The sequence below is a fragment of the Lissotriton vulgaris genome, chromosome 1_1 (assembly GCF_964263255.1).
Source record: "Lissotriton vulgaris chromosome 1_1, aLisVul1.2, whole genome shotgun sequence".
NCBI lineage: Eukaryota > Metazoa > Chordata > Amphibia > Caudata > Salamandridae > Lissotriton > Lissotriton vulgaris.
The window spans coordinates 1,519,786,687-1,519,806,987 of record NC_141685.1 but is presented as its reverse complement, the minus strand read 5'-3'; the positions used below and the strand labels follow the sequence as shown (position 1 = coordinate 1,519,806,987).

Here is a 20,301-nt window from a genome sequence, read left to right as displayed (position 1 = left end):
AGAGATTCACTGCTCCAGCCCCTTGAGAGAGTCCGGTGGGTCATTGATACCTGCTGACACAGGTGTGCACAGAGACGCACAGGAAAGCGCCACTGATGGGACACTTGGAAGCCCTCACTGCACCCGGATGTGGTGTTCATGGAATGTGGTGGCCAGGGGGAGATGGACCCGGGAAATGAGAGAGAGGAGACAAACATCCCTCACAGATTCTGAGGGACACATCCCTTACTGGATACTGAGGGAAACTCCGGGAGCGGACGGTGGAACAACTTTCACATAACTTGAGGTGAGAATTGAACAAAGACCAGAGAGATCTGACTGACAATATCACGTCATCCTAAGCTAGAGCCAACGCAATGCTCAGAGCTCGACTCATACTTTGGCAGTACCTGGCAGGTGTCATATGAGCAGACGAGAGCTTGCACGCTTTCCAGAAGTTCTCCAAGGTCTTTGTCCTGTGAGTGAAGGAAATACAGTGAGCCATGTTTGTTAATGCTGTGCTAGCAATATTGAGAACTTAAAAAGACAATACATGGTGCTCTGGTCATGAATGTTATAAAACGATAAACTTGTGCGATGTGATATTCCACTGTAGGGGCCGGACTGGATTTTTAAGGCAGAGGCCCTGGCCATGAGTGTTGGTTAAATTCCACAAATCAGAATTAGTAGAGGTAATGGTATTCTAACGTATGCAATAGTTATCAGTCCCCACTGTTGATGGAATTTACCAGGTTAAAAGATCTGGTACACAGCCAAAATGTATTGCGTTTGATGTCGTAAAAAACACAGACATTCATGTCATGTTTCATTTCTAGGGTGAAAACATGGAATAGAAGTAATTTACTGAATCTGGTGGAAATATCACACCCTAGTCCACCACCATCAGGACCGTAGAGTACAGGACATGCCTTAATAAGAATGGGTGTTTGGCCTACAGGGAAAAAAAACCTTCAATAGTTTCTGGCTTTCTCCCTCCCTTAAAGATGAACTTACCAGAAGTGCATTGAGACACTTAGAAAGAGGGAGGCCAGGTGCGGCGGAAGCTGAAGAAAAATAAACATGCACACTGATTAAAGAACATATTTTTATATATGTGGTTACCAAACAAGCAGTGTTTCCACCAGAAAAATGCGCTACAATAAAAACATTGAACGAACAATGTTCACCAGTACCCATGTGTGAGTTCATCCGTAGAGTGCTGTGACCCTGTTGTGTGGGCAGTTAACAGACCATGGTTTGCTTCCAAAGACCTCTCACCACTCAATGGATTGCCTCGTGAGGCACTTGTGATGCCAAACATTGAGTAATGTACCAGTTCACGAGTCAGCATGGGAGTGGAATCCACGCACTCTTAGAGGCATGACAGAAATTCACATTTTTAAACCGGGTAGATCTTTCTCAAGAGCCTTTCAAACTGGATGGATGTGTTGAGAGTTCTACTTAAGGCAACTCCCTCTAATAGCAGTGGGAAAGCAAAAGAGAACTTTCTGTGTTTTTCCAACATATAGATGTGGTGCGCAACTGTAAAACGAAGTGATTTTATTAACCATTTGAACTGCTGGACTGAAATGTGATGCTTGCGCTGAGCCATGTGAATGGGGTGGATGCCATTAGAACATTAACCTACAACTTTGTTGTTCTTATTCTCTGTCCGAAGAAGTCTTATCTGTGGCAGGAAGCTAACTTGACTTGCTACATCTGCAGACAGACCATGGCTTCAAAGATCCTATATGTACAGACATCCTTCAGAAAAATCCATGCATGCAATGGATATATTCATGGTTTTTCTGGAGTCAAGGTGCCAAAAACTGGCAAGTGAGGATAAATTAGGGTATCCCCTATGCGAGTTACATTTCAAACCTTGTAGTGAGGTACCAGTTTTACCAGTTTATGGATTAAAAACTTTATAATCATATCTAAGGGTTTCAAACTCACTCAATGTCGCGGAATGGATAAGGCTCAGCCGTCTGGAACTGAACTCAGACAAGACGGAGGTCCTCATCCTGGGACCATCCCCCTCGGCCTGGGATGACTCCTGGTGGCCACCTGCCCTGGGCACCGCCCCCAATCCCACTTACCACGCACGCAACCTGGGCTTCATCCTGGACTCATCCCTCACGATGACCAAGCAAGTCAACGCCGTCTCATCATCCTGTTTCAACACCATGCGCATGCTCCGAAAAATCTTCCGATGGATCCCCACCGCAACCAGGAAGACGGTCACCCAGGCCCTTGTCAACATCCGCCTGGACTACGGAAACACCCTCTACGCCGGAACCACAGCCAAGCTCCAGAAAATACTACAGCGCATACAGAACGCCTCGGCAAGACTCATCCTGGACATCTCCCACCACAGCCACATCTCTGCCCATCTGAAGGACCTGCACTGGCTCCCCGTCAGCAAGAAAATCACATTCAGACTCCTCGCCCACGCACACAAGGCTCTCCATGACGCGAGCCACATGTACCTCACAACCGCCTCGCATTCTACACACCGACCCGCCAACTCCGCTCCGCCAGCCTCGCCCTTGCCACCGTCCCACACATTCGCAAAGCCACCGAGGGAGGAAGATCCTTCTCCTATCTGGCAGCCAAGACATGGAACTCCCTCCCCACCCACCTCCGGCTGACCCAGGACCATCTTGCCTTCAGGAAACAACTCAAGACCTGGCTGTTCGAGCAATAGCGACCCCCCCCCCCCCCCAGCGCCTTGAGACCCTAACGGGTGAGTAGCGCGCTCTACAAATTCCTTGATTGATTGATTGAATGTCTAAAACATTCTGTTATCATATGAGACAGTCTTAGCACACAGTCCCGTGTTGCTGAGCATTTATCAGCTCAGTCACTCACTCTTGAAGGTCATCCTCTGGCATATGCTGCCTTAGACACTTTCTTGAGAGTACCTCCCTTGGATTTGTCTCCCTACACAGTATTTCACTGCAAATAAGATGCCCGGAGATGGCTCCATACAAGAATGTGGAATGTGTATGGTTATTTGAGTAATACAGTTATGCAACAGGTACAGTAATTGGGCACAGACTAAGTATGTGCGTCAGAAAGAAGCTGAACCCCCTCTCTTCAAGCTACACAATTACCCCACACAATAGGACTTGAATCCTACCCCTAGGCCCTCGCCCAGTGCTCCACACTCCTGTTTCCTAGCTAGGATCCTTCTATACACATGCTTACATTCAGATGTCCTGTCTTACAAAACGCGGCGAGATGTCAAAGTACATAAATATGCAGGAGCACAAAGATGTTATAAACACACTATGATACACTCTATTGCTGGAGCTCCACAGAGACCAAGCAGGTGTACTCACCGACAGCGACGCCGAGGGCCACCAGCAGGAACACGGCTGAGGACTTCATGGCTGCGAGAGGCTTCTCTGTCAGACTTTAGCTGCAGGCCCCGGTCGAGTGCTGATGAAACCCTTCCTGGAGGTCACCCTCATTTATACCAGAAGAGACCTCTCGACTCCTCTGCCAGTGCCAAGCCACACCAGGAATGTCCTTCTTCACTTACTTCTTGGCACACAGATTGCGAAACGGTCCTTCAAGTGTTTTCTTTCCTCACACCTTTCCCTTTGGCATAAAGTAGTGATTGGCATCTCTTTGTTTGACATTCCCTTTGAAATAAATGTAGGCACAGGACGTGTGGATTTCAACTGGCACTGTACAACTAAAAAATCATTTGAATTATCTCCCTTCTAATGTTTTAATGCTGTTCCACAATCATGTCTTCAAAAAGATGGAGGGAACATCAGCTGATGAAAGGGCATTAATTACTCTGTAAAGAAAAATGCAGTCATTTTGTATAAACTATGTTTCTGACTGAGGCACAGTGAATTATGCCTTCTGTGCTTACAGGATATTAGTAAGAGATGAGTTATACCCACATCTTCTCGGGGAAACAGATGGTTTATGTACATAGGTTCTATGGGTGACACGAATTATGCATAGGGCCAACATCGAAGCTCAGGAGCTGGCGCCCAATTCCTCTACTCGATACTGATCGAAAACTATTTTCCAAATCTTCTTTAACTGTTTTTGGCCAAGTGGGCCGAGGACAATAACACATTAAAAATGTCATTAAACGGGCTTCAGAGGCAATGGCTCAACCTTCCACGGTATATTGGTGATATTCACTTATTCTAATAAGGCTCTAATAGTAAAAGACAGGAGGCTGTTCGTGTGTTACAAACATTTTTCCACCGCTTCCGATAGAGTGGACAGTAATAAGCTATGGGTGAATTTACTGTCAGGGGGAATCGAACCTGCTCTCTTCTCATCAGCGGAACTTTACACAGATGCCTGGGTTGAGGTGAAACTCTCAGACAGTAGCAAACTACCTCCAAATATTCAAAAGGCAACAGTTTAGAACAGGGGTTTGACCCTGCATATCTTTTGTTTTCACTTCATATTTAGTTGAATACATTGTAATATAAGCACATCAATGCCTCCAAATTTGCAAGTACACTTGCCAGTCATCTAGCATATGCTGATGACTGGGTAATTCTAGCTTCCACACAAACTGGTTTACAACAACAGTTAAATTTGTTAAAAGGTTCTAATAATTTGTAAATGTTTAAGATATACCACAGAAAAATAAATGTACTTTCGATGTCCTACCTCAAGGTTTAGTTGGGCATTGAAAAAACCATCATTGAGCAAGGTATGCAATGTGCTTATCATGGAGTACATTTAGGCAAGAAACTGAATAGTAATCTTCACATAACATGTTTACTGAGTAAATCTACAAAGGTTTTTATAGCAATTGAACGATTCTTCAAGAAATGTGGCGGGAGTCATCGACCCAACTATTACAGTTGCAAAAGCAGAGCTAATTAATTTGATTTAATAAGGAAGGTTGGCCTTTAAACAACAGACTGCACTTAAACTTGAGATAGTGTTTTAAAAAGCATCCTCAGAGTATCTTAAACCTAAGATATTCTGCGCCACAGTGTCATTCAAGACTTGAATTGGTCCTGCTCTCACTGACTGCATTCAATAGTATTGATAATATCAAATATGATTGTGACAGCCTGACCTCTGATGAGGACCCAATTAAAAATCTAATTTAAAAAGAAGTTAGCACTTCAATTGAAACCTCGCAATATTTAGTTAATCAAAAAATCAGCTCTTTACAAATTGAATATTAATTGCCAGCGATATGTGCCATCGCTTAGATGGACAAGTTCGAACATTAATTATTTTTAAAAAAACAACTATTAAGATAGGTATTTGTTCGTTGCACCTTGATCAATCATCATAATATAAAAACGTAAGTTATCTACAGTAAACATATACCACGAATAGGCAATTGTGCCTGGACTCCACTGGAAATTCCTAAACAAAAATATTTCTTATAAGGTTCCAGCTTTTATATTTGTCTTTTTTACAATTTGAAGGACGATGGAATAGAACCCGTAAGTACGACGTTCTTTGCTGGGTACCTCATTCTAATAAAGAAACAATTGAACAAAAGACAATATTTGATACCAATATTTCTTAACTCTAGTGTAAAAACATTTAAAAAAGCAATTTCAATGTATTTTAAGGGCATAACTGAAAAATACACTTGTTTAATAATTACATTTAAGCTATATTACAAGCGCTTTAAAATACGGAATTGCAATTTCAATAATGTTAATAATATTAAATTCAACCACATATTTCAAAAGAAAGTTTTATAACAAAGTTTGTTCTTGGGCCTGAACCCAAAACGTATTCTAGGCATTGCAAGACTTTAAAAACCAATATACAGTGGCATTTGATTAAACAAATCATGTATTGATTGTAACTATTTTAAACGGTATGGTTTTTACCCATTTTTAAACTGGTGTTATTGAAATATGTGTTTCTGTTGTTTAATAGACTATGGCCGAAATAAACGTTATTTTACGACTTCTACTGAACAGACTAGAGTCCTCATGAGTGATATTCTTATGTAACGAGTGGACTCTCTAGTGGAGATGGTCAGTGGTTGGTGTGGAGCCTTGCAGAGGGGCATTGAACTGTCCAGTGAGTTACAGAATAGACAGGTAGCTTGTCGAATTTGATGGACTATCTGGGTTATTTTCAATTAGAAAGGGAAGCAGTCAGTAAGGTGATATATTTTTATCTCACTTCATCTCTGTGAGCATGTGTAACAAAATCAGTCTTTTTGACTGGCTTTTTCGGAAGGTTTTAATTGTTAAAATCTGTATAGCTAGTATTTGGCCTTCTTAGCAGAGAAATATCGTCCATTAGCCCCCAAGCCCCTCCAGTTCGTGTTTTTCCATTGTAAAGTCATAATTTCCCTTAATGTGCCTTTGCTGCTAAGTCTGCCAGAATCTGTGATACACAGGACAAAGAGTTCAATATATCAGATCATCTCTAAAAACAATCAGCAAATATTTTAGTATATCCCTGGTGATGGCAAATATATACACTTATCCACTCGGTCTGTCCATAACAGTGACCCAAAAAAATCTCAAAAAACAGGGTTCTCCTAATACAGAAGCAAATGACGGCTAAGGTTATGACCTACACTGCAAACGAGGCGTGATATGGCACTGACAGGGGTGGCAGCAGGCAAGAACCGTGCAAACAGTTAGAGCAACAGCAATCACAGCCTAGAAACAGAGAAGGAATGAAGTGAGAGTTTCCAAGGCCCCGAAGAGAGGTATGCATACCCTTCTGCTTCAATGCGGCTTTGAGCACGCGGCCTTGGCACCATCCAGTTGGCAGCTGGATGGGGTGTGTGTGGGGGAAGGGATAATTGCCTGCAGTCATTGCCTCCTCACACAAAGTGTGATCCGAAGGATGTCAAGTTCTGAAGCAGGGGCGAATATACCAGACACAGTAAGTGGGATCACATATCTGTTGAGACATGTTGGCTCAAAGTCCAATGACGAGCGTTTGTTGGAGTGAAACACAAGCCAGAATAGAATTAATTTATGAAAGACAACTATGCTGGTTCACAAGTTGTTTGATCCTGAATAACTTAACACATGTAAAGCTAAATGATAAATACCCCAATCAGATCAACTACTGGCTCAATTAAATTACTTTGACAGGCCTACTGAGAGAAAATGTATTTCAAACTTCAGGTCGAAGAAAATACCTTAATTACAGAATGGGTGTTAGACCTGGCACCATTGCTGGTCTAGATGCTTCAGGCACTTTGCCACTGCTGTTCAGTGCCAAAGTGCGAGTGCTCCCTTTGTAAATTAGTGTTATGGTTTGGGGTTTAAATAATTGGCTTTTTGATATACTACATTACAACAAAGGGAGAGGTAGGGAGATTCAAGGACACTCTCTCAGTCCCCGGTTAGATGCACTTCAACAAAAAAAGAGAGGTCAGGTCAGTCTTAGAACTGCCACAAAACTGGAGCAAAGTTGAGAAGAGTCACACACTCACTCAAGTTGAGTAGGAAGGCCCTCACACACCGACCTAGGCAGTGTCATGCTTCATCACTGGGCCCCACCAAAGAGGCCGAGTGCCTCTTTGGTGTGCTGCGACGCCAGAAAGACTGCGGAGCTGGTTGTGTGAAAAGGGCGTGACGTGAGAGTAACTACAATTAAAAGTGCCTAAGAGGGTATCGAGAAAAAATTATTTTAATGAGTGATCCCTAAGACACAGGTGAATAGTATTTATGTGTCTGAATTTACATGCCAAGGTTTTAGGATTGGTTAAATTCAGCTAAATTCAATAAGTCAGTCAACATGTTTCTGCCATACGGGTGGTTTCAGTTTACCAAGGCATTCATCAGGACTATACCCCGGCGGTATGGACTCTCTAATCGTCCACCCTAACCTGGGGGCGTGAAAGTGAAAATAAAAAGGTGAAAAAAGTGCTTAAAAAATTAGAAGAGCAAGTCGCTCATTCTAAAGAGAAAGAACTCCAAATTCAGGAGTGTCTCAGTACCTGTTAAGTGAAAATACACAGACAAACATACAAAGACATACATATAATTAATATACGCCATTGCGATTGATCATAGTGCTCCATAGTTGGTGGCAAACAATGGTGTGCCCACAGTAGACGCTATTTTTAGCACCATCCAAGTAGCCCTGTGGGGATGATAGCGATTAACTCTGGGAAGTGAAGTGCTAGAGGTGTTATTATTAAAACTACAACTGTAGATGTGGGGTTAAAAACACGATGTAAATTCTCCTTAAGGAGGGATCAATGGGCCAAAAGGTCTGTGACCCCCCTAAGATGGTAACTTGGGTGATATCTCACTTTAAAATAGGGCGCTACTTGCACCATGGATCTCGGGAGGAGGGTTGGAGCGCACCTGGCACATCCTGAAAAGAAAGAGGATTGAATGTAAATGCTTCCAAAGCATGTGGTACTTTGCTCGTTATAGCAGGATACCAGTAGTCCTGTGTCCGAAGTACACTCACGCCCTCAGCGCTCGCAGCCCGCTCTGAACCTTCGTGTTGCCTCAAAACCGGACCCCGACGATGGTGAGCGGGGCCGGTGGATGAGTATAAATGTGATTGTTGCTGCCGGGCGTGTTGTTCCGGGTGGGCGTGTCCCGCCCAAACGAGGCTTGAAACGCACACGCCCACGCTGGGGGGGCGCGGCCCGTCTCCAAAGCGAGGCTTGGAAGCGGGAGCCTATCGGGACCCGGCCAGGATTATAGCCGGTGGGCTCCTGTAATTGTGAGGCTGTGTTCATAGCGGTGTCAAGCAGACAACGGGGGCATTTATGAAAAAAAGATTGCCAAAGGTGTTTAAAGGCAATGGGTACTTAATGCGGATTTACAGCACTGTGTGTGCTGAATTGCTGATATACTACCTCAGCAGGGTTACTCCTGCTTATTTGCGCGGAGTGGGAAAGCGAGAGTAAGATATTCCTAGGATGGAATGTTCTTACAGAAGGGTACATGGAAAGGGAAAAAGAAAGAAGACGCACATGCATTCAGATGTTAGGCACATGTTTACTAGAATTACTGACATTGACTCGAGGACCCCAGCTACTAGGTTCATGAAAGGACAGTATTCCACGGGATGTCGTCGTTGAGGCCATTGGTGTTAGTGCCTAAACGATACACCCAGCGCTGCTCTTTTTCGAACAGTCTGCTTGTTATGTTTCTTGTGCCATCAATTGCTTCAATAATGGTCCACCTCATGTCATTAGTGGTGTGGTTATTGTCCAAGAAATGACGGCTTAGTTTGGTTGTTGCCTTTTTACACCTCACATTGCTCCGGTGTTCGCAAATGCGCTGTTTGATCTTGCGTGTAGTCATGCCCACGTAGCGAAGCTGGCAAGGACAGGTGATTAGATAGACCACATTCATTGAGTTGCAGTTAGTATGTTCCCACTGAGTCCACACTCTACCGGCTTCCAGTGACAGTGTTTTAGTTGCTTCTGTTAAATGGCAGACGCTGCAGTCAGAGCAGGGATAATGCCCGGTGATTTTTGGCAAACCCCATGCTGCAGTCACTGACCCCACTAAGTTACCATCTTAGGGGGGTCACAGACCTTTTGGTCCATTGATCCCTCCTTAAGGAGAATTTACATTGTGTTTTTAACCCCACATCTAGAGTTGTAGTTTTAATAATAACACCTCTAGCACTTCACTTCCCAGAGTTAATCACTATCATCCCTACAGGGCTACTTGGATTGTGCTAAAAATAGCGTCTACTGTGGGCACACCATTGTTTGCCACCAACTATGGAGCACTATGATCAATCGCAATGGCGTATATTAATTATATGTCTGTCTTTGTATGTTTGTCTGTGTATTTTCACTTTACAGGTGCTGAGACACTCCTGAATTTGGAGTTCTTTTTCTTTAGAATGAGCGACTTGCTCTTCTATTTTTTTAAGCACTTTTTTCACCTTTTTATTTTCACTTTCACGCCCCCAGGTTAGGGTGGACGATTAGAGAGTCCATACCGCCGGGGTATAGTCCTGATGAATGCCTTGGTAAACTGAAACCAGCCGTATGGCAGAAACTTGACTGACTTATTGTATTTAGCTGAATTTAACCAATCCTAAATCCTTGGCATATAAATTCAGACACATAAATATTATTCACCTGTGTCTTAGGGATCACTCATTAAAATATTTTTTTCTCGATACCCTCTTAGGCACTTTTAATTGTAGTTACTCTCACGTCACGCCCTTTTCACACAACCAGCTCCACAGTCTTTCTGGCGTCGCAGCACACCAAAGAGGCACTCGGCCTCTTTGGTGGGGCCCAGTGATGAAGCATGACACTGACTAGGTCGGTGTGTGAGGGCCTTCCTACTCAACTTGAGTGAGTGTGTGACTCTTCTCAACTTTGCTCCAGTTTTGTGGCAGTTCTAAGACTGACCTGACCTCTCTTTTTGATATACTAGTCAGTCCCTAGCACAGTGCACCGTGTGTGCCCGAGCCGGTAAATCAAATGCTGCTGGTGGTCAGCAGCACTGATAGTGCCACGCACACAAGCAGCCTGTAAATGTAACTTTGGTCTGCCATTGCAGAGCCTGTGTGCGGTCTGGTACTGCCATGTCGACATGGCAAGTGCACCCACTTACCAGGCCCTAACCTTCCCTTTTTTTACATGTCAGCCACCCACAAGCTAGGTCCAAGGAACTCCTGTGGGCAGGGTGCAGTGTATGTGGGAGATTGGACATGACCTGGTGTGTGTGGCATGTCCTGTTAGTAAATTACTGCCTATTTCGTTTTGCAATATTGCAAGGCTACCTGTTCCCATAGGACAGATTGAGGAGGTTGCTTATAACATCCTATGAACATAACTATCCCTGGGAATAAGGTAAGAAAATACAATTTAGAATGCCTGAACTCAGAATGTTAAAATGCATCTTTTAGTGAGGGTGAATTTTACATTCCGTGTTTGAAAATACCCCTTTTAGAAAGTAAGTATATTCTTGCTTAGCCATTCAGTGTGCCTCTGCTAGGTTTGTGTATTGCATGTCTGGCTTTTGGATGACAGGCGGTGGGGAGGAGCGGAGAAGCTGAGGAGGAATACTGTCTCTATGCTTTTTGCTGTCTGGGGTTGGCCTGCAGTGGCTAATTGCTGCCAAGGAAAGGAGAAAATGACTTTGCTGTTTGCTGTGTCCTCTGCTTGAAAGAAGAACTCCAAGGACTTGAATTGAGCTTGTCTCCTGTTCTGAAGTCTCAGGGATATAAAGACTGCACCCCAGCTCCCCTGAACTACCTTGCTGGGAGTTCTGACCTGCAAAGAGGTGCTGTTGGAATTGGCCCTTTTTGCAGGGTCATTCCTTACCTTTTTGCCTTCCTCCTAGTCTTTTTTTCTGACCTGGTGTTGGTCGGATAGTCAGATGTTGGTTGTTGGTTTTAGGACTCTGGGCACTTTAGCACTGCTGTCCAGTGTAAAGTGAGTTTGTTCTCTGTGGTAAACATGGTAAGATTGGTCTACATCAGTTTGGCGTATTTATTTTCCTGTCAGTCACTTTTAAATTGTTATCTCAGATACCCAGTTTCTCAGATAGAACTGCTCACCCCCATGGTAGCTTGGCTCGAGCAGCCAGGCTTATCTTCGAGGCAAATGTGTAAAATATTTGCAACCACACTCACAGCAACCAAATGATGACTCCACAAATGGACTCCAAACAAGTTTCATAAAAAACGAGTATAAATTTATATAAAAAGATATACGATAAAAGCACACAATATAAATCAAAAGTATGCATATTTTTAATATTCCTCCTGGCCGGTTGTTAGGCAAGCCAGCCCTTGTAAGTTCTGGCGATAATAATGAGCACTTCTAAACGTTCCAATGCAGTCCTATGCTATGCAGTTCATAATGCTAGTATCAGGCACTTTGCAATGTAAAAATAATGCAACTCGTAATGCTAGAATCAGGCACTTTGCAATGTAGCAATAATGCAAATCGTAATGCTAGAATCAGGCACATTGCAATGCAAAAATAATGCAATGCGTAATACACTAATCAGGTAGTTCGATATCCAGGAATAATGCAATGCGTAATACACTAATCAGGTAGTTTGTTATGAGGAAGCAATGCAATGCGTAATACGCTAATCAGGTAGTTTGTTATGCAGAAACAATGTTATGCTTTACTATGCTATACTATGCGGTTTTATATAGCGCACAGCTGCCGCAGGGTGTCCCAGTGCTGAACAGAAAACAGCAGAACAATAGACAACATACAACAGTTTATAGTGGGGGAAAGAAGTGCGTTTTGAAAGCCTTGCGAAAGACCAGGTTGTTTTCCATACTACGAATGGCGATGGGGGGGGCATTCCAAAGTCTGGCTGCCAGTACACCAAAGGATCGTCCACCAGCACAAGCCCTCCTCGCCCGTGGAACATTTGCCAAATGCTGGCCCATAGACCGGAGTTGGCGGGAGGGGGTGTAAGGTGTAGGCAGTTTGGCCAAGATGTCTGTAGAGGAAAGATTTAAGATTTTAAAAGGCATGCAAAGATTCTTAAACTCTATGTATTTTGCCACAGGCAACCAATGTAGCCGACGGATAAAACTGGAAGTGGGGCATGTCCTGGTCAGTCATAAAAAGGCTCTAGCCGCAGCGTTCTGGACCCTTTTTAGTCCTGTAATTTCAGCCTTATTGACTCCTAGGTAGAGTGAGTTGGCGAAGTACAGTCTAGAAAGAACGGATGCCTGGACAATCACCTCCCTAATGGCCGGGTCAAAGAACCCCAGCACTGGTTTGAGCCCCTGTAAAATGCCAAAACAGGTTCCTGCTACTTTCTTTGTTTGTGTCTGAAAGTTAAGGTAGAATCTACCCCCCCACCCAGATTTTTTACCAGCTTTTTGGGGACGGGTGCACAGCCCAGCTTAGCAGGCCACCAGTGCTCGATCCACAGCTCAGTGTTTCTCCAGACCAGCAGGGCCTTGGACTTGTTGGCATTTAACTGAAGACAGTTGGCAGTCATTCACTCAGATATGATCTCTAGATCTCTCTGGAACTTACAAGCGCCCTACTCCGAGTCATCTGAGAGTGCCACTACCAACTGTGTGTCGTCCACATAAGAAACTGCTGTGACCCCCCTGCTTTTTGCCACTGCTTCCAAAGGCTGCAATGCGTAATACGACAATCAGGTTGTTCACTATGCAGAAATAATCCAACGTGTAATACAATAATCAGGTAGTTTGTCATGCAGAAATAATGCATTGCGTAATACACTCCAGCGCCGATCACAGTGCCTCAGGCGGTCTCTCCTCCACTCTCCATCAGCCTCTATCAACAGTTCCCCTCCACACTGATATGATTTGAAGAAAATGTGCAGCTCCGCACTCGGGCCCTGGTACTTCCACACCTTTGGCAAGTATGGGCAGCGATATGAGCCGAAGCAGAGGCTCACACTGCAGGAATGGGAGAGGCCGAGAGCGTCCCCAGGCATCCAAATGTTACCTCTGGGCACAACCTCGCTCTCCTCTTCTCTTCCTGTGACTTGGTCCTCCGATGCAAACTTTGTGAATTTTGGGCAGTGGGACTCGAGGTCCCGCTATGACAGCGGTGGGCTCCAGCCGGCGGCTCAGCTCCTCCAGGGTTGCTGGTCCGGGCCGCTGACGCTAAGAAGATCTCAGGCTGCCACAGTGTGCACGCACACAACGTCGCTGAGACTCCCTTTAGCTTCGGGTGCATGATCACAGGCGACTCCTCATGAAGGTCTCAGGCTGCACGAAGCACACACACACAGTGTCGCTGAGACTCACTTGAACTCAGGTGCACAATAACAAGGCAATCCTCATGACGGTCTCAGGCTGCACAAAGCACACGCACACAGTGTCGCTGAGACTCACTTGGACTCCGGTGTGCACAATAACAAGGCAATCCTCACGAAGGTGTCAGGCTGCACAAAGAACAAGCACATAGAGTCGCTGAGACTCACTTTGACCCCGGTGCACATGATCACAGGACAATACTCACGAAGAGCTCAGGCTGCAAAAAGCACACGCATACAGCATTGCTGAGACTCGCTTTTACTCCAGGTGCCCATCATCACAGGGCACTTCTTAGGAGGTTCTCAGGTTGCAAAAAGCACACTCACACAGCCCCAGAAAACACAGCAATGGTCAGTCCTTTCCTTCAGTCTCTTCAGCTGTTTCTTCCTTGGCAAAGGTTCCTCTTGACCACAAAGTAGGTTCAGTCTTCTTCACTCTTGATAAAGCCATCTCTCCAAAGTTTAGGGGCTTCAGCTCTCATAGTTATACCCCTAAATGTCTTTTAAGTCTGTGTGTTCAGGGGCCACTTACCCCTGTTCAAACCAATTCTGGGTGCCTCCCTGCCAGTGACACCTGCTTCCTTTGATTAGTGGGGGTCTGGATTCTCAATCACTCAGCATGAGAAGGGAACATTGTTTTAGGGCAGCAACCCAGGTCTATTCACCTCTAGGGCTACTCCTCCCCCCACACTCCAGATGCAGGTCAGCCTGTTGCTGTCCCACCTCCTTCCCTGGGTCAAGAAATTCCCCATATGCTGTTACTTTCAAATCCAGTCAGTCAATCCACAACGAGGCAGAGACACACCGAAATGGTAGAGCACAAACATCCAGCCACTTCTAAAAGAGAGGCTTCTAAACACACAATGCAAAAACCACTTCATAAAGAGATGTGTTATTACATTGTGAGTTCAGGCACACTAAACGTCACCTCTCCATCTTAAGCCTTTGGGAAGATAGGCTGGAAAACATATTACACAGCCTCCCCATTCTATCCTACAGGCAAGATGGCCTTTCCACAGTGAAAAATGAAATTGAGATTATTTCACTGTGAGGACTTTCACATGTACTGCACCCTGCCCAGGGGTTATCTTGGACCTATCAGAGGGGTATCTGAGGTGCACAGAAAGGGAAGGGTAAGGTCTGGCAAGTGTTCCTGTCAGAACAACATGGCAGTTTACCAAACTGTGTGCAGGCACTGCAGTGGCAGGCCTCAGTTCCCTTTTTAAGGCTACTTGTGTGGGTGACACAATTAGTGCTGCAGGCCCACTAGTAGCATTTGCATTATGAGCCCTGGCACACATTGTGCACTTTACTAGGGACTTTACTAGTAAGGCAAACATAACAATCAGGGACAACCAAGTACCATTACAATTTACACAGGGTGTACTTGCACTTTGAGACTGATTAGCAGTGGCAAAGTGTTCAAAGCATCTGAGTTGGCAAAACAAAATCCATCACAGCACCAAAAATAGAGGAGGTAGTGGCAAAAAGTAAGGGTAATCACACCAAGAAATGTCAGGTCTAACGCCTGGGACCAGTAAATTAAATGCTACTGGTGGGCTTGCAGCGCTGCTTGTGCCACCCCCCAAAGTAGCCTTTCAAACCTGTCCCAGGCCTCTGCCATTGCAGGGTATGTGCAAGCAATTTACTGCTGCTGTGACGTGGTACACAAAGTGGATGCCACTTCTGTGAGACCCCTTTAACTCGCCCCTAAGCTAGGCCCTAGCTAGCCTTATGGGCAGGGTGCATTGTAGGTAAAAGGTAATACATGTACCTTAAGTGTGTGACATGTCTTGGTAGTGACAAACAGCCATTTTGGGTTCTCACTGCTGTTAGACTGCGCTCTCATAGGACTGCATTGGCATTCCCTGATAAGTGTTTCAGTGGTAATTCCTGATATGAGAGGAGCAGCATGGTCAAGTTTGGTATGTTTGGAATAGTGATAACAAATGCTGCATAATATTGTGCACAGATTCATGATCACTATTTTAGAAATGCCACTTTTAGAAGTTGGCATTTCTGTGCGCTATGTGTCTTTGCCTGCCTGATGTGTATTGCATGTCTGGCTCTGGAGTGACAGGGGCTGGGATAGAGTGTGGCTCAAGAGGGACAGGGTGAGACAGCGCTAGGCTGAATAGGCAGATCTACATTTGGAGTAATGGGAGGAGTAGCCCCTGACCTTGAATGGGTCTGTGCTTGCCTGGTACAATGTTGGCTCTGCCCCCTGTGGTGTGGCTGAAGACAGAGTCCAACCTGAAAAAGGAGGGTGAAAGCCCTGTAAACAAAGTGCTTCAGTACACCCCAGAACCAGTTTCAACTCGTTTCCCAAGCCCTGAAGCAAGAAAGCGGGCAGCTGCAATGACCAGGGCATTCTTATTTTGATAATAAGGAAAGGGGAGATGCACCCCCCGCCACCTTGTGCATCGCACACATTTCTCTGCTGCATTGGCAGCCAGAGGGCCTGGTGGAAGGCCCTAGGATTATTGAGCCCTGACTTTTGGGACAGAAAGCATTTGGGGACTGCCCAGATTTGCCCCCAGAGGAAGGCCAGTGGGGCCTGTGAGCCCCTGAGGTGCTGGGAGGGCATAAGGCCCTGAGAATGTGCATAATGCGTTTATGCCTGAGGTGATGTCTGCACCTAGTGAGTGTTACCACTAAATGTGATTACTGCCTAATGAGTTTATGCATAATATGTTCCGCTAAGTACAGTACTTTACCAGTAGTCACTGGTTGTGTCATTACTTACCTGTTCTAACGGTTCTGACTGTGGCCCGATCGGCCCTGTCATGTTTTTAATCCCCTTTAAAGTATTGTCTTGTGCCAGGTGGCACAGTGTATATGTGTGTTTATGATCTAATGTGTTTATGAGTAATACAAAGGCTATTTTTATATAACCTTGTGTGGAGTTTCTTGTGTAGTGTGCCTAGTGTGTCGTTGCTGTGTGTGTCTTGCACAAACGCTTTACACATTGCCTCTGGGATAAACCTGACTGCTTGTGCCAAGGTACCAAGGAGATGAGCAGGGGTTATCTTCAGCGTGTAACTTCCTTGACCTGACTGGAGTGGTGGTTCCTGCTTGGTTTAGGCGCATGCCCTAGCCAACCAGATATCCCATTTCTAACAGGTGTCTGCTGTTGTTCTTGACATCTTAGAGACTGTTTTCTGCTGAGAGCTGGAAAAGTAATGCAACTTCGAGAATTCGCACCTATTTTGGACGCATTGCTTCGCCTGCCAGTAGCTACAGAAATCGGTGCACGCCGCATTGAATGCACCGATCTCTGAAGTCTGAGATCACTGAGCCGATTTCGATGCAAGGCCTGCTGTGCAGCTGCATGAGTTCATGCATTTTTCCAGATCGTCGCATCGCATCGAGGCTCCAAGTTTGTCGCATCTTTGGGGGACGCAGTAAAAAAACGACACATCACATCCAACCGCAGTTAGAAACCGATGCATACCCTCCTCTCCGTTAAGGAAGCAAAGCATCACATCCCCTGCACTGCTGTAAGGAACCGACGGATCCCCTCCCCTGGAGCGAGGAACCAACTGATCACCTTCCCTAAGTGTAAGGAACAGACACACCACCTTCCCTTTGGCCCGTTTTGTTTGCTTGCGTGATACTTCCAAAGTTCTTTGTGAGAAAAGTGTTGCATCTGCAATTTGCTTTGAACTGAATTATTTCTACCATTTGAAAGTCATATTTTTATTACTGTACTGTGGATTTTTGTTGTTTGGTCTTGGTGTGGTGTCCATTTGTAGTGTTTTCACTGTATTCCTGTATGTGTTCTCAAATGCTTTACACACTGCCTCTGAGATAAGCCAATGTACACATGCCAAGCGACCAAGGCAGTGAGAAGGTTTTTTTTAGAAGTGTACCCCCCTTACCCTAACTAAAAGCAAGGGCCCCTATTTGGAAAAAGGTACCTGCATGAGCCAACTAGATATCCCTATTTCTAACATTGGTGGTCAGCGGTGAAAATCTGGACTTGCATTTGTGTCTTACATACAGTAATTGGTGTGCACTAATAGTATAGAGGTACAGTGTTCCTGGGTGGCAAGTTGGCCACCTGGTGAGTGCTCAGAGTGGTGGGGAGGTGGGGAATACCTCCTTTTGAAACAAGGACACTCACACACTCAGCTAGCTAGGTGTCATGCTTCATCATATTGGTCTGCTCCTCGTCGAGCCGGTGCTGAAATGCTCGATGGGTACCCATAAAGGGGCTCTTTATCAGAGATCTTTTGTTCCTTGCCTTATAGGTGCTGTGGGTGTGAGGGGCCTGGTAAGATGTAGATGTGGTGTGTGGGTTAAAACAGGTAAGGGAATCCTCTATAATCATTTTTGTTCTGGAGATTTCACAACCTGAAAAAAAAGTAAAAAGAAGACGGAGGGCAACTATTTTGTTTTATTCTGAAAAAAATGACGCTCTACCACTTAGTGGTCAACATGTTTCTCGCCTATAAAATGTCTCTAATAGATCAGTTGGCGATTCCTCAGGACCTAGTGGCTAAATTAAAACTATCTACAGTGTGTGGTGTCGTTCTGCATACCACTTCTTCTCTCAGTAGGATGTTGCCCCGGAGAAAAACAGCCAACCTCTTAAGGATTCAAGTGCTGCTTCATCAGACCGCAGCGGAGTATATGGACACTCAATGTAGTGTTGCTTCTACCTCTCAGAGCAGTCTGGCTCACCAACCCGCTCCGCTGCATTCCTTCCTGGTGCAGGTAGGTAGGCCCAAGGTACCCCTGTTGACAGGATGCAGTGTATGTGAGAGGTAGTAGATGTGAAGGGGAAGGAGGAGCACACCTATATCAATACTTGCATTCAAATTTTACTGCACCTTGTTTCTTTTTTACGATGGTTATCTGTTTTCTAGATACTCATTACCCGACTGCAGCATTACTACACGATATTGATCACTGGGCACCCACGCCCTTGTAATAGGGGTGAGTGTTCATTCGCTCGCTTCTACCATCTTATTGTCTATAGAGAACAGTGGTTTACCTTTTTTCGCTTGTCCTCTTTTAGCCCCTTAATTCCACCCTCCTCGCGTTGCAACGAAGGGAACCTGTGTTTCCCCTTAGGTGAGCATAGACTCTTTCACTCCCTGTGGGACATCCACCGTTTGTACTAGCTTTTCTTTTCTCACACCTTCATTTTTATCATTGCAACATCGGAGTTGGACTTCCTCAAAGTCTGATACTTGAACTCAGCTAAGTACTTCTTGATATAATTGTTCACAGTTTACACTGGCGTTTGTATACCTTGGTTGTTCCGTTGCACACCACGTGTGATTTCAAGATAGTATACAAAGAATTCTATTAGTCAGATTGTTGTATTTCTATCTAGGACCCTAATTCGATATTCCAGGTTCATGCCCTTATGTGGTTATAACAAATAGTATCCTTATAAAGGCATAAGAATCATATCCATAATTAGTAATAGCCCATGCAGTTCGAAACACGGCAAGGCTACTCCCATAGACTCCTAGAAAGCTCAACGCATTCTTTAAACAAACCAAGCCTCCAGCAGCCCGGGAATTCCCCCTGCTTTTGTTATGATTTGCATAAGAACTCCTGCAGTCCAGAAAGAACTGTTAGTTCTTAGTGACGTCTTATGTCCAACCTTACGTCAAACCCGGCACCTTTCAGGTATAAATATACCAACAGTGCCTTAAGCAAACACACGGTGGTGTAGAGCAGAGCGGCTATCTACTTATCCGAAGCCTAGCTGATGCCAGAGCCGAAGGAAGACGCCCCTGCCTTTTGACGCGCTGGAGAAGCTGCCTTTTCTCACGCTGAGAAATCCAGCTCCGGTGTTCCCAAGTCACCCTCGCGGGTTGCTGGGAGATCGAGTCCTGAGAAGCGAGATACAAGACAACCTTCAGTCTATAACCAATGTACGGAGCTGATTAAAACCTTAGAGAGAATTCTTGATTCCTATACTTGGCAAAAACCTAACTTAACTTAAAACTGCAACTTACTTACTCCTTCCCACGTATTAGGCTTAGGTCAGGTACACCGGGGTAGGCGTATCTTAGAAGCACCAGTTGAGTTTGTTAGTCAATGTTTTTATGTATGTATATATTTTATACATTTTAAAGTATCATATGGCTAAGAAACCATATCAATGCTTTTACAGTATTATTTCATAATACTACTTTTACTGTACGCACTTTACTTTATGATAAGTATTGCAATCCCTTCTTGTCTAAATCAGGACGGTTAACCCTTTCCTGAACATTCGAGAAAGTTTCTAGTGACCTCTGAGCTACATGCCAAAAACTAATTAAGTCTAACATAGTCAGTAGAGACCTAGATGACCTCAGTCCTACATCTACACTGCTGTTTATGTTATTCCAATGCGAGAGCCTATTGGGAATATAGAAACTACACTACAAGATGTCTCTCATGTTGTTCACCTGTCTGGTCTCACATTTCTCTTTACTTCACTAATCGCACATGGGTGGACATGTTTTAATACACCATATATTAGTTTGGCACTGATGGACACCCTTGAACTCATGCATCTCTATAAACTTATGTTATGGCACCCACGTCTTGTCTTTCATAATCAGTCAGCAAGTCTATTTGTTATTGTAACATTGATGTTTTTGTTCACAGGTTGCCC

General features: G+C 44.7%; 1 protein-coding gene across 8 annotated transcripts in view; it reads right to left on the bottom strand.

Moving 5' to 3' along the window:
- Nucleotides 1-3,476, bottom strand: part of LOC147750753 (ranaspumin-like) — a 175,153-nt gene extending 171,677 nt beyond the window's left edge. For 6 of the 8 annotated variants that reach the window (XM_086917963.1, XM_086917961.1, XM_086917972.1 and 3 more), the window contains exons 1-3: nucleotides 3,324-3,476; nucleotides 994-1,043; nucleotides 390-455 (exon numbers count right to left, since the gene is read on the bottom strand). In XM_086917963.1, coding sequence (XP_086774089.1) covers nucleotides 390-455; nucleotides 994-1,043; nucleotides 3,324-3,372 — 165 coding nt within the window. In that variant the 5' untranslated portion in view covers nucleotides 3,373-3,476. The remainder of the gene's footprint in view (nucleotides 1-389; nucleotides 456-993; nucleotides 1,044-3,323) is intronic. The other 2 variants (XM_086917959.1, XM_086917957.1) reach the window with 2 other exon arrangements.
- Nucleotides 3,477-20,301: the final 16,825 nt, after the last annotated feature.